This window comes from Ahaetulla prasina, chromosome 1 (genome assembly GCF_028640845.1).
Source record: "Ahaetulla prasina isolate Xishuangbanna chromosome 1, ASM2864084v1, whole genome shotgun sequence".
Classification (NCBI taxonomy): Eukaryota; Metazoa; Chordata; class Lepidosauria; order Squamata; family Colubridae; genus Ahaetulla; species Ahaetulla prasina.
The window spans coordinates 260,517,724-260,531,850 of record NC_080539.1 but is presented as its reverse complement, the minus strand read 5'-3'; the positions used below and the strand labels follow the sequence as shown (position 1 = coordinate 260,531,850).

Genomic DNA, 14,127 nt, shown 5'->3' with positions numbered 1-14,127 from the left:
CTCTCTATTGTGGATGCCAGATTGGCCCCCTGCAAGCTCTCATCTCTCAAGGAGTGCTCGCTGAAGCAGCACCGGAAACTTTGGCTGGGCTCCTCGAGAGACAAGAGCTTGTAGGGGGCCGGTCTGGCGTCCGCAATGAAGAGCAAAATACAGCTGCTCCCCTGATCAGACACCGTTTATAGCTCCAAGTCCCAAGCAGCAGGAGACAAGGGCTGCTTTGCTCCACTGGCTGGACAAATATACCGAGGCGGAATGCTGATGCTGTGCAAAATGAAAGAGAGAAAAAGAGACAGAATGAAAGAGAGAGAGAGAGAGAGAATCAGAGAATGAGAGAGAATCAGAATGAGAGACAGAAAGAGAGAATGAAAGAGAGCGCACCGCCTTCTTGGAAGATGTGTGCCCCCCCCAAAGGGGGATGTCTTGCATTAAGTAAAGACCCCCCCCCTCAATTTTGCGAGGTTGGCACAGCAGGCAGTGGGCCTTCCTGGCGTGCCTTGTTTCTCCGGAGCACTCCACCCCCCTCTGCTTCTGCCCGCCTTCTCCTCCCGGAGTCTCTGGGCTGCTTACTCAGCTGGAGGGAAAACGCAAAGGGTGCTTCACTGCCCGGCTTGCCTGCCTCCCTGGAGATGTCGCCTGGAGGGCCAGTCTCTTTGCTGCTCTTGCCGAAGCCACCTGGCTCTGAAAGGGACACACAGAGAATCAGAGAGTGAAAGAGAGAATAAGAGAGAATCAGAATGGGGGGGGGGGGGAAAGAGAGAATGAGAAAGAGTGGGAGAGAGAAGGGGGGAGAGAGTGAGTGGGAGAGAGAAAGAGTGGGAGATAGAATGGGAGAGAGGGGGAGAGAATGAGAGAGAGAGAATGGGAGAGGGGGGAGAGAAAGAAAGAGGGGAGAAAAGAGAGAGGAGGGACAGTTACTGGGAGTCCAGGCGCTTCAGCAAGTGGCACCCTGGATTCGTATTAGTGGTCCACTTGATTTAAAATTATGAACTTGGTGGTCCGTGAGGTCCAAAAGGTTGGGGACCCCAGGACTAGAGCACATTTTCTCATGTGATTTTGTCATACGTGATTCAGTTTTTGCAAAACGTAGCCAAGCTCAAAGAGTTTTTTTCTTTGCAAGAAAAGGCTTCCATCTTGCCACCATACCCTAAGCCCAGACATATGAAGAGTACTGAGAATGTTGTCACATGTAGTACACAACCAGTATTTGCCAGAAATTCCTGCAGCTCTAATATTGCTATAGGTCTCTTGGCAGCCTCAAGGACCATTTCTTCTTTTTATTTTTTATAATCAATTTTGGAGGGACATCCAGTTCTTGGTAATGTCACTGCTGTGCCATAGTCTCCCGACTTGTTGATAACTCTCTTCAATGTATTCCGTGGTATATTCAAAGCCTTGGAGGTTTTTTTGTTCCCTTTTCCTAACCGATACCTTCCAACAATGAGATCCCTTTGATGGACTTGATCAGTCATTTTAATTGATGCCAGGTGTGTACTATTTTTAACATCAGTTTGAATATGATTGGTTAATTCTGAACACAGGCACATCCCTACTTATAAGGAGGTGCACACACTTAGGCAACGTTTTTGTTTTATTTCCCTCCCTAAAAGATTTCCATTTCAATTGAATTATACAGCTTACATTAAAGGTGGAGAAACTTCTAAAGTGATTTATCTTGTTCTGATTTTTTATTTTTTTTACATTTCAAAAACCTGGCATTTTAACAGGAATGTGTATACATTATAGCCACTCTAGGCACCTATTTACAGTCCATACTCTGCCGTTTATATCTGTGTCCACAAAAAGTTGCGGACAAGAATAGGAACAGCATTAAGCCAAACTATACATGTTGAGTATGCAATTGTATGCAGAAACTGAGTATTCCCAAACAATGGTTTGAAACACACAGCTCCAGCAGACCATAAAATACTGACAGGAAACGGAGAGCAAAGTATTACAATGGCTTTCACAGCCCCCAGACTTGAATTTTATTGAAAACCTGTGGGCAGATCTCAAGCATTCAGTCAGAGGAAGGAAACCCAGAAATATTTCAGAGCTAGAAGAGTGGAGGAAAAATTAGAGAGGGGCTTTTAGCTGGCTACAGGAAATGCTGGAAAATTTATTTCTGTTAAAGGAGGATCCAGGAGGTGCCTTGATCTTGAATCATACGGCTAATAGACCAAGTTGGCAAAAAGGTAGATTTACCACTACAACATCTAGAGATTGGATTAGCTTCTGTTCACTTAGAGATTGAAAAAAATAGATCCCAGGTACCTAAACATTTGCATACAATTGTAAAACGTATTGCACGGAAAGGATTTCAGATGAACTTTTACATGGCAGCTGTATTGTACAGGAGTTCTCAAAGCATTTTCAAGCTGGGCAACTTGGCCATGGAAATGGACAACCATTATTGCCCATCAACAGACAATGATCTAAAAATATTCCATGAAGTATCCTGATCAGGTTTTGGTTCTTTCTCACAGAGCATCTAAGAGTGGAATTCTTCATTTTTGTCATATATTTGTCAGGTGGCTTTCCTGCTCCTGTGGCTGACTGAGCTGAACTCGGTAGTGAACCCCGAGTTTCCAGTTGGAAATTGACATTATCGTTCATGGTTCCCCCATCTGGCAAGGAAGGAAGCAAAGATTTTGCTGCCATTAAATGAGAAGACTGGGAATTTTGCAGTTGTCACATGAATGATACAACTCTGGCCTTTGCAGAAAGTGTCACAGTCGAACTATTATCTTCCAACAGAATAAGCCTGAAAACATGAGCATTGTGCTGACAAGCATGTTTCATTTTATGATTTCCAAGAAAATGTTTGAATACAACTATACCTGCAAGCAAAGATCCAATCTTTCCTTTCCTTGAAGTGTCAGCTTGTCTACACTGTGGTTATAGTAAATTGTCACAACCCAAAATCTTGTTAAACCAAACCCACAAGATGAGCAGGAATAGATCACTCGGACTGCCATCCCTCCGACGATGGCATCTGGCTGAGTTTAACTCACCTTTGCCCAAAAACTGGGCACACCAGGGGATAGACTGGCAACTTGCCAAACATTCCCAGAGAGCAAGTAAAGAATCCACATGCAGCAATTTGTTCCAAAGTCTGACTGTTATTAGAACCATGTAAAACACAGCTTTTCAACATCCTGTACAATCCTTTTGGATTTTTTTAAATGAATATTTTTGCTTTATCTTCCCCCTAAGCACAGACATAAAAGAGAATGTTCCTTAGGAGGAGAAACAGAATTCCTTTAGAAACTCAGGAAAACATCAGGGAATCCCTGATTCCCTAAGTCAGGGGTGTCCAAACTACGGCCCGCGGGCCAACTGCGGCCCGCGGGTCAGTTTTTATTGGCCCGCAGCAAATTCTGAAAATATAATTGAATATGGCCCGCCGCCTTCACCATTCTGCCCGGCTTCCCAGGTGGGGTGGCCTGGTGCAATAGAAGGTTGCGCAACGTCTCGGGTAAAATATGTAATAAAAATCGTAGATGGCTCCTGTTTCTGTACGTGACTCTTCCGTCCCGGCGCGGGGCTGTTGCAAAGAGGGTTGGGGCAGTTCAGCCGCCGAGCAGCAGGGGGAGCTTGCGCAGCAACGGAAAGGTGGCGCCTGCGTAGCTGCGCCGCCAAAATGGGCGACTCTGAGGATGAATTTCGGTGGCGGCATCCGCTGGGGCGGCGGCAGGGGGAAGCGGCGCGCGGGATAGGCACAGGCGCTGCCCCCGCCGCCGCCCCGTCCCCCCGGAGTGCGGACTGAAGCGAGGCGGTGCCCCTCGGCTGCCCAGGAGGAAGAGGCAGCGGGAGGCGGACGGAGAGCCGCTGGTGGTTCCGGCCAAGTTCCGCTCGGAGGCCGGGCCAGGCAGGAGGCGGCCCAGGGCTGGTGAGTCAGGCGGGAGGCGGGGAGTGGGGGGGAAGAGGCTGAGGGGATCGCCGCCTGGGAGCCACTGACTGCCACCTGCTCTCCGCCTAGAGACGAAGGGCCACGGAGGCCGCCGCCCCGCTGCTGCTTCAAGGGCCGGAGGACGCCAGCCGCGGACTCAAGGTCCGGGCGGCCCTACTGCTTTGGAGGCCCGGCCGCGCCCTGCGCCCCGCTGCCCACCAGCTGCTGGAAAGGGGCCCCGGCTAATGCGAGGCCGGGCTGGCTGTGGGAGCTGAGCTCGTTGACGGGCACCCCGGCCGTAGCTCCTTGGGAGGCCGATCAGGTGCGTGGCTGCGGCGGAGCGTCAGGCTCTTCTCCGGGGTCCTCCCTTCCCCTTGGGGGCAGCTGAGCCGTCGCTCTTTTGCGGCGTTTCTGTCCCCGGAGCATCCCGAGGCCGAGTTCGCCTTCAATCCAAAGGACAGCATCACTGCTCCCACTGAGAGCAATGTTCTTCACATTATAGGTGAGTTAGAAATACACACAGTAATCATGTGTCAATATGTCACCTCTTGTGTGTGGCCTGGGCCACACATGAATTTACTAGGCTTATATACTGTTTGTTGTCCAGCCGCATGCCTTTCTGAATAATTATATTTAAAAATATTACATTAAAATCAACATAACACAAACACACACGTACACAAACATAGAGATACACATGCACATATATATAACTCACACACATATAGTATACTTAAGCCTAAACTGTGCATAGGGACTACCCAGACGGCTGAAAAAAGTGATTTCTGACAGGTTCTCACACTTTTGACTGGTCCTCACACGTACAACTATCTTTACATTTTGCACCCTATCTTGTAACCGTGGTGAAGAGAAGCAGTTGTGAAATGAGTGATATGGTTGTTAAAAATGCTGCAATGGGCATAAATGTGAGGATGGTCATAAGTGTGAGGACTGGTCAAAAATTACTTTTTTTAGCCCTCTGAGTAGTTTCTATGCCCATAGCCACATCCACTCAGTCACATGAGCAGTTAGCCACGCCCACCAGTCACATGACCACCAAGCCACACCCCAAAATAAGCCACGCCCATTCCCCCCCCCCCCCCCCGGGTGGCCCGGGCCTTTGCTTATTTTTCTGTATTTGGCCCTCACTCAAAAAAGTTTGGACACCCCTGCCCTAAGTAGAGCTAAGATGTATTTCATTTTAAAATCTAACGTTATCTTGATGGACCAGCTCCAACTTTTGGATCAGAATAGTGCAGGCAGGGATTCAGCTCTGGATTCTGGATACTTTCCCACTGCTGAAAGTTGGAACACCCTGCGGTTCAGTAGATGGCCCCGTTTGGGCACTTTGATAGGTCTGCTGCCACTGTCGCCCCAAAATGTCCCATGTTAACAACTACTCTTGACACCTCAGAGAGCTTCCTTGGTAATTCTGTGTGATGTAGTCTTCCCGTCATTTAGTTCTAGAGCTGGTCAGTTTGCTTCCATGCAGGAGCTCGGCTGGCTTTGCTCCGAGAGCTTGCTACACCTCCTCAAAGCGGAGATGATGCCTTCCCCATCTTATTAATGTAATAGCCTGGGGATAACAGCATCAAATCGAAACTGCCTCATACAGGAATTATTCTGATCAAAACCAAACCAGGCATTACTGAAGTCTAGACGGAAATCCATGGAACTCCTTTAATATAGTAACCTAGTTTGTGGAAGGATATTGTGGAAGTAAAAGGCTTCCACACCTTTAATGCTGCCAGAATACCTTTTCTATCCCAAGTAGCCTCTAGCAATGAAAATCCCTAAAGTAGGGCTTGCGTATTAAACCTTGTGATCTCACCAGAGTGCCTGGGTTGGTTCTTCTTAACATTCTAATCAGTGTTTAATCCTCATTCTTAGGCACTCCAGCTGAATTCCTTAGCACAAGAGCACGCTTGAGATTTACTGAACGTTTCCCTGGGATGTTTGACTGTGTTGTGGTGAAACACTTTCAAGATTTGCTCTATCCTGTAACCCACGGGTTAAAAGATGGTTGGAAAACTATGAAGTTCGACTGCTCCCCTCATATCACTTGGAATATCACCCCAGCTTTTGGATAGGGTTCCAATGTTGTTCTCGTGGGACATGCTTGTTGGTTGAAAGTGGCATAAACATGGCATTAGGTCCAGTAATTCTTTTTTTTTTCCTTTTGCAAATTATCTTTGGAACAAATGGAGAAAAGAGGAGGAGGAAGAGGAGGTGAAAGAGCAATAAATGGATTGGGCATTCAGAGGATTTAGAAAATAACTAGGCATTACTCTTGATTTCCAAAACACTTTAGATTTCCATTTCATTCATAGAAAGGAAATCTTTTTTGGCCCATAAGTTATACTGGGAAGCCTTAAACACTAGCTTCCAGTTCTACTTTGGTGGCTGCACTACTAGAAAATGCTACATCTTAAAGCACATCTAAAACTATAGTTTATTCAGATTTTAAACATCTGCTCAACTGTAATCATATGAATATTTTTCATAATACAGTATGCAGCGTGATACATGCCTACATGTAAAGCTATATTTGAATTGCTAACATAAATAAGACAGGTACAATTTTAAATAATATGCACATGGATGAGTAACCTGTCTCATCCTCTAGGCAGTAACTACTTTCATTTAGGAAACAAATTTTCTTCTGTAACTTTACACAAGATTAATACCATTACACAAGATTAACCTCTGCATGGCCAAATAGGTTTGGGTGTATGTGTGTTTTCTGGATTCAAAGTATTGTCTTCCCTAATATTAAAGAAGATACATTAATGCCTTGAGAATAAGGATGTTCCTTTCTTGGAATTCATTCCACCTAAAATGCATGCTGATGAAATTAAATTTTGTGGGTAAATTGTTTTGGTGTCTGGATTTGCTTCAAAGAGACTACTCAATCAAAAAATGCTATATCTTTTGAAGGTACATAAGCAGATTATTTGTCTTCCGGTCATAGTCCATTCTTTCAAAGAATAGGAGCTTCTGGATCTCTTTCAGCTACAGTTTGACATTTTAGTAGGGTGCTTCACCCTGGAGTTTCAAGTCTTTGGCCTCTTTTGCAAAAAACAAAAACAAACAAAAAAACCCCTCAAAAACAAAAGACATCCAGCCAGAAATATGTGGATGCTTTTGTTTTTGTGTTCTGAAGGACATCAATATTTTCCTATGAAGTAACATTTGGAGAAGAGCTGATTTTTCTGACCATTAAATACTCTTTTTTGTTCTTGGGAAAATATAGCTCTAATTAGCCAATGAGTCAGCCAGCACTAAGGCAACTATGCAGAATGGGGAGTGTGTTAACATTGCAGCTATATGTTGAATAAGGCCTGTGATATGGATGGTGATGGGCAGTTTTGTTTTTTAAACAGCACAATTTCCTATCAGGTGCCTCTCTACTGGAGACGCAAGCTTTGCCCCTGGCTCCACAATTCAGCGACAGTCTTGCTCAAGTACAGTGGGGACTGGCGCCAATATCCTTCTCCTATGTCTGTGGGAAAAAAATTAGGAGACTATAGCAACTGAAGGGCCATTAGAAGGCCCTTGAAAATGAATCTCCACCAGTCTGGGACTGAAAAAGGTAATTGGGTTCTACTGTATTTGGGAGCAAGTGAAAAAGGTCCAAAATGCAAAGCTACCTTCCTGGGTTCTCTGGTATAAAATTTGCTTATGGACAAGAGTGAGAGGCCACCAAGGCAGCTGGCAAGCAAAGGGTGGCAGAAGTGAATTGCTCGATTGCCAGTTAAGAAGCACACAGAACAGCCTAAGGGAAAAGGCCCAATCAAATGGGCTTTGCTGCTTTAAAAGAAGACACTTGCATGTCTTCTACACAGAGGAATGCAACTTGCCCTTTCTGCAATTCTAAACCTCATCTTGTTCCAGAAATTGGGCATCAGGTTACGAGTGCGACATTTGAGAGCAGTTGGGAAATCTAGACCAACATTTCTTTAACTTGGACATCAGCTAAACTAAAAAAAAAAAAGAGCAACAATTAAAAAACCAGAAAGAAAAAATAATCTCAGCAAAGAACATTTTCTAGTCTGGTGCTGCCTGGGTAGGTATAGGGCAGAACACAAGATAAAATATATGCGTAAATTAAAAATATTCAATTGTCCAAGCTCAGATGGAACAAGGGTCTTGAAGTACATTTCCCATCATCCGCAACCGAAGGACATGCAAATTGGAGCCCAGAAATCTGGATGGGCATGGAATTGCCACCCCTCTTTACAATAAACACTAGGCTCCCTTTCTTGGCATCTTAAAGTAACACTACACCTTGCTTATTAGAATTCTTTGAATTGTCCATTAGTTATTCTTGCAGTGGGAAATGTGTGTCACAGATTTAAGGCATGAAGGTATTTAATGTGCATCTGATGCTGCAAAACATAACTGGTGTAAAAAAAAAAAGCATGCACTGCAGAATTACAATAGTCTGAATGTGTTATCACACCTTATTAAAAACAAAAGGAAGCATAATTACAGGAAAACTGAAAACTCGGAGTACAAAATATTTCTCATCACCCAAAGAGAATCCCATCTTTTGCTTCTGTTAAATTTAACTGCTACCAATGCAGCCATGGATTTTGCATGCTCTGAGGAAAATCTCAACTGGATTATGTCAAATAAAAGCTTTGAGTCTTTACCTTTGTGAAAGTAATGCACCTCCGTTTCACCAGGATGCAGTTCTATTTGGAACTGCATCCTGGAGAAACGGAGATGTATTACTTTCACAACCGTGTAGCAGCTAGGAAAGTTATAAACTTGATCAAAGGCTACTTTGAGGATCTGTCTTAGCTACCAATATTTTCTCTATTTTTATTCTTCTAATATCAGGGCAAGAACTGTTTATTAATCAACACAATACTCACCTAAGATAAAAGAGTATTTCCAAAGGGATGGCAATGACATGAGGCAAGTAAGATGTCACAACTTCCTTAGGATGTGAAAGTTGCATTGTAGTGCAATTAGAACACTTCTTGCATTCCAAACTAATACTTCCTGTTATGGATCCTTAGAGCAGGGGTCTCCAACCTTAGCAACTTTAAGACTTGTGGACTTCAACTCCCAGAATTCCTCAGCCAGCAAAGCTGAATTCTGGGAGTTGAAGTCTTAAAGTTGCCAAGATTGGAGACCCCTGCCTTAGAGGATCCATGCTCATAAACAAGTTGAGGATTGAGCAAACTTAAACACCGGATAGCATATTGCAAACCATCTACCTCACTATCTGGATTTCTCTCTGAAGCTACCCATGTGTCTGTAACATATTGAAAAGTTCAACTGAACGGACTGCTGGGGATCTCCTTCCTCTTTAATAAATGTCATCACTGTAAACAAAAAGGTATGGTGGGACCAGAGGAACCAAAGCTTTAAAAAGGCATGTCAAATTGTCTGATTTCAGTGAAACGACACACATATGATGTGTGCTTGATATGCATAGATGCTATGAAAATTAACTTCCCTGGCATATATAGTATGCACAGCCTCATATGTAATAATATATTAACTACAGTACTAAATTGAAGCAAAAACAACGTTACTATTGCTACTGGGGGAGGAGGGGAGTATTACTGGCTCAAATTTGGAACTGACTGGTTTCTTCTTCCTAAAGTAACTCCTTTTGGACTCCTGCTCTTCTGAATTATGTCTTTCATTTGTCAGCTGCAAGGGTTTGGAAACACATGTTTTTAGAAAGTTAAATCTGTTAAAACATTTACCTAGCGAGGAAATAATGAGACATGTAATTCAAATACTTTGGACAACAACCCAAATCTTGTCAGAAGCTCTCTGCAGCCTTTAGCTGCCGGCCTGGCCTGGCCTGGCCTGGCCTGTGAACATTAACCTGAATTCCTGAATACATTTTGATGAACGAAGCGATCACCTTCCTAATTTTGCTTCAGGCTCTGCCTTCCTTTCCAAACTCTTATGGAAAACATTATGTGACCCAAATTTCTGCTTTCTCAGTAATTCTAGAATGTGACTGATTTAGACATTTGCCCCACGGGGGAACAGCTTGAAGAGAACGTGTTCTCTGAATGTGCCTTGAAAATCTTGGGTGGTACTTTTGGTTTCTGAAATGCAGGTGAACCACCCGGAATATTTTTCAACTTCTGAACACAATCACCGGCTACCTCAGCTTCCCCAGGGACAAGACTGTATTTTTCGCCATCCGCTGTATGACAGTGGCTGGTCTCTGGCAAAGGCAGAGCCACCTGCTTTTTGCTCAAGCAGTCTTGCTCTGTGGCATAAGCCAAATGAAGAGGGGTGGTGGTTTTAATAATTCTGAAGGGGCTGTGCTGATCCTGCAACACAGGAGACGAAGTAGGCCGGGCTTGGAGGTTTCCAGGCAGCAAGAGGGCATCACAGCCAGGCTCAGAAAGGACCGGCACACTGCCTCCCCCAGACAATCGTTTGGAATGTGGCAGCATGGGGAATGAGGTGAGCTGGCCATCGATTTTTGGCAGTTCTGCCAAATCTGTCACTTCTTGGGTTTGCCTTTGGAGATTGTCTATCTCCCCAAGTGAGGCAGACTTGGGTATAGAAGACTTTAATACTGGTGTGCAGAGTTCAGTTTGTGGTATTAAATCTGCCAATTTCTTAGAAGCGAGCACCTGTTTTTCTTCCTCCTCTTCATTTTCAGACAAGTTATCGTACTGAGATACGTTAGAAGGCCGTCGCTGGCCATCTTGGAAGGGAGGAGAGAGAGCAGCAGGTGTCCTCGCTCTACATGGCACTACTAGATTTCCTGGCACGTCGTGCGGTATAAAGAGGCCGTGTTCTGCTGCAGAAGATGCTTCTGTACACGGGGGATGCTGTAAATCATCTTTAAGCAAGGCAGCATCTTCAGATGCTAAATCTTCAGAGGAGCAGGTTGTGCTCTCCTGCTCAAGAGCAGCTGCATTTTGCACAGAGGGTGCTGAGTCTAAGTGATGCAGTGACTCCGATCTTGTTAATGAAGTTGTACTGTCGTGGCTGATAGACCGGTCAGCTTCCAAGGGCTGACCCTGCAAGTGGGACTCCCAGGCAGAATTGTTTGTGGTCTGAGCTTGTAGCACAGGGTGAATAATGTGGTCCCTGTCATCTAAAGGAATGTGTTTGTTTTCCTGGAAGCTGCACTTCTCAGAGTTACTGCTTTTTAATGAATTATCCTTCCCACTGTCCAAAGCCACATATTGATTTCCCCCCACTGTCTGAATGTTATCTAGTATTATAGGATTCTCCACAGAAGATATTTTATCAGCACTTTCTTCCGCTTGGTACGCCTCAGTTTCAAAAATTTCATTTGGTGGAAGTCTTTGGAAAGGATTGTTCTGCGTATCCGCCAGTTTGTTCTGCAAGGCTGTTCCATTGTGCTCTGGAGAAGCTCTTTCCTGTATTGCCATATTTGAGTTATCGATTCCTTCATTCAGGCAATGAGGATTTTTATCTGGAGAAGATTGTATTATGACATCTTTATCATTGCTGAAGTCACTGACGGCCGTTTTCTGACCATTATTGGCTACGCTGGATTTCATCGAGAGTAGATTTAGAGAAAGTTCCATCCCCAGGGGTGTTTTGGGGAATTCTTCAGATTTTGCTGCAACAAAAAGGTACAGACATGCATTAGTCTATTAGAGTAAATCCAAGGACAAACATGAAATGTAGCGACCTGGATTTTATTTTGTTCAAGTAATGAAAAGCAAATTAAGCATCATTAGCAACTTTCTAGGGACAACAACCACTGGGAATAGGAATAGGAATATGAAAATCGTCTCAAGTTTTCCTGAACACTTAAAAAGGTATCATAGATAGGACTCCTAGAGAAGAAATGGCAGAGCTGATGAGTGTGACTAAGAACAAGAAGCTGATAAGTAGATTGGCTCTTTGGAGAGGATGCAAGATTTTTCTGATTTTTTTAAATCTCGCTTTTATTATTATTTTTAAATAAATAACTCAAGGCGACCAACATACTCATTACTCCTTCCTCCTCCTATTTTTCCCCACAAGAGTGGTTACAGTAGATTGGGCTGAGAAGGAGTGACTGGCTCAAATTTACCCAAAGCCTAAGGCATTGTCCATGTTCTCCCTACAGTTGCTGCTCAGAAAGAGTTTGCAAGATGGGCAAGCTGGGAGATGGTGGAATTTGCCATTCTTGTTCCAGCCACAGTGGAGCCTTCAAAGGACTTTAAATTTGCACTTTTTTTTTTTTTTTGCTAACCACCTTTAGAAATTGCCTATTAAGTTCTTTAAAGAAATTAGACATCTTCAAAATTGTAACACTGGAAACATTGAGTGAGTACTTAAACCTTAATGTAAGAGAATGAAATCATATTTTTATAAGCTTTAATAATTCAAAATAAACAGCAAAAAACACAATATGGTTTTGGCTGTAGAAAATTTTAAAAGAAATAAGGGTTCAGAACAAGTGGGAATATGATTTTGAATATTAAAGACGTTGAAATTAATTTTAAAAAATAAATGTATCTTTGTGGGGAAAACAAAATATTTTCAATTTTGGAGACATAACAACCTAAGCAACTTATAATGGCATTCAAAGATATTGCTGAGGCATATGGCAATGGGACTTTGAATAAACACTGTCAGTTATGTTGTTTTTATGAGGAGAAAAAAGAAGAGGCTATTACAGAAAAATTTATCTGACATGATTATGAAGAACAACATGAACAAGTATTTATGACTGGATATTTTTAAAAAAATTGAATGAGCGTATGAAAATTAAGAAGGAAATAAAAGTGTCAAAACAAGAGAGTAATTGGAATGACAGACACACAGACCAGCTGCAGCTGCACATGTAAACCACAAGACAATGGGTGAAGGTCAATCAATCAATTGATCATCTCAATAAGGAAACCTCTCCAAGAAAGCATATATGCTAATGTCCCTTCAGTGCTCACACTCCTTTCCATTTCTGAAGGGTAGATTTTCAGTGCAATTGTCTTCAGCACTAACTTTTAACGTTCTCTTTATTGATTACTGCTGTTTTATGGTGTTTGGCCTGGACAGTTTTAATTGTAATGGAAAAGAAACCACTCATTGTTAGAGCTACATAGTTTAGTATAATCTATATCCTAACTGGCAGAAGAAGCACAAGAATTCAGACTAAAGTTTCTATCTGCTCTGAACCTGTGATCTTCAAAATGAAATGCAGGTATTTCACTCTTGAGTATGATCCCACTGGTAAGAAATCCAGCTCTCTCTTTTTCCTCCAACAGGTGATTGTGAAAATGTAGCTTTTGAAAAGGTGCTGTATTTAACAAATAATTTTGAGTGCAAATTCATATAATGATGCAAAAGATATTGTGGATTAATATGATGACGAAACTGGAATTTTCATTGGGTTTTATGGACAAACAATTAGAAAATAAATATGGGAAATGTATTGTCTGTGCAACAAGATTATTGTAGACACAAAGATGGAAAAATAATGGAATATCCACAAAATATTTGATTATAATAATTGATGGAACTTGCGGAAATGACAAAACTGACCAATTAAGTCAAGGAAAAACAATACAGACTTTTCAGAAAGACTGGAAGCCTTAACTGGATTTTTTGTTGAAATAAGAAAAGACTGAATTTTTGATTTATGGATGTAGGAATTAAAAAGAGTGAAAGAAGAATGGGAAAGAACAAGGTGGCAAGACCTCAATAGAAAGAAGGGTAGAAGTCATAATTCTATGTTTTCTTTTGTTTTCTTTTTTTCTTTTTCTTATTTTCTATACACTTATTTTTCCTTGCTCTTTCAGGGCTTTTAATTTTATTCACTTTCATTGTTCTGAAAAACTATAATAAAAAAGAAGGAGAGAATGCTGTACTTGTGATCATAGTTCCCTACTCAGCTAAACTAATTTTGTGAACTCTGCTCTGTTAGACATGGCATTCAAGCAAGTTAAGCTGCTCTCTATTTATCTTAACAGGAATTAACTTTCTATTCATAACAATGTTTTCTTTTTAAAAAAATAATAAATTGCATAATTGTTCAACTTTGACTTACCTGGAGGTGGAAGATCAAATTTCATTTTACGCAGTTCTGCCATGGAGGCTTGTAAATGCTCAATTACAGTATCATCTTCAAACTGCAGAGAAGCAGCAATTTTTTCTTGCAGAAATTCCCGCAGATCTTCAAGGTTCATTTTCAATAAGCGTTCTAAGCAGGAAACAGAAACATCAGCTTGATAAAGATGCCATTATCCTGATGCAATTTCTACTGAATGACTTACCCACTGCAG

The 14,127-nt window shown here is 42.5% G+C and overlaps 1 protein-coding gene across 7 annotated transcripts in view; it reads right to left on the bottom strand.

Moving 5' to 3' along the window:
- Positions 1–6,323: 6,323 nt before the first annotated feature.
- Positions 6,324–14,127, bottom strand: part of LOC131184888 (uncharacterized) — a 119,524-nt gene continuing 111,720 nt past the window's right edge. For all 7 annotated transcript variants that reach the window (XM_058156778.1, XM_058156736.1, XM_058156746.1 and 4 more), the window contains 2 exons: positions 13,893–14,045; positions 6,324–11,474 (listed from right to left, as the gene is read on the bottom strand). In XM_058156778.1, the coding sequence (XP_058012761.1) occupies positions 9,868–11,474; positions 13,893–14,045 (1,760 nt within the window). In that variant the 3' untranslated portion in view covers positions 6,324–9,867. The remainder of the gene's footprint in view (positions 11,475–13,892; positions 14,046–14,127) is intronic.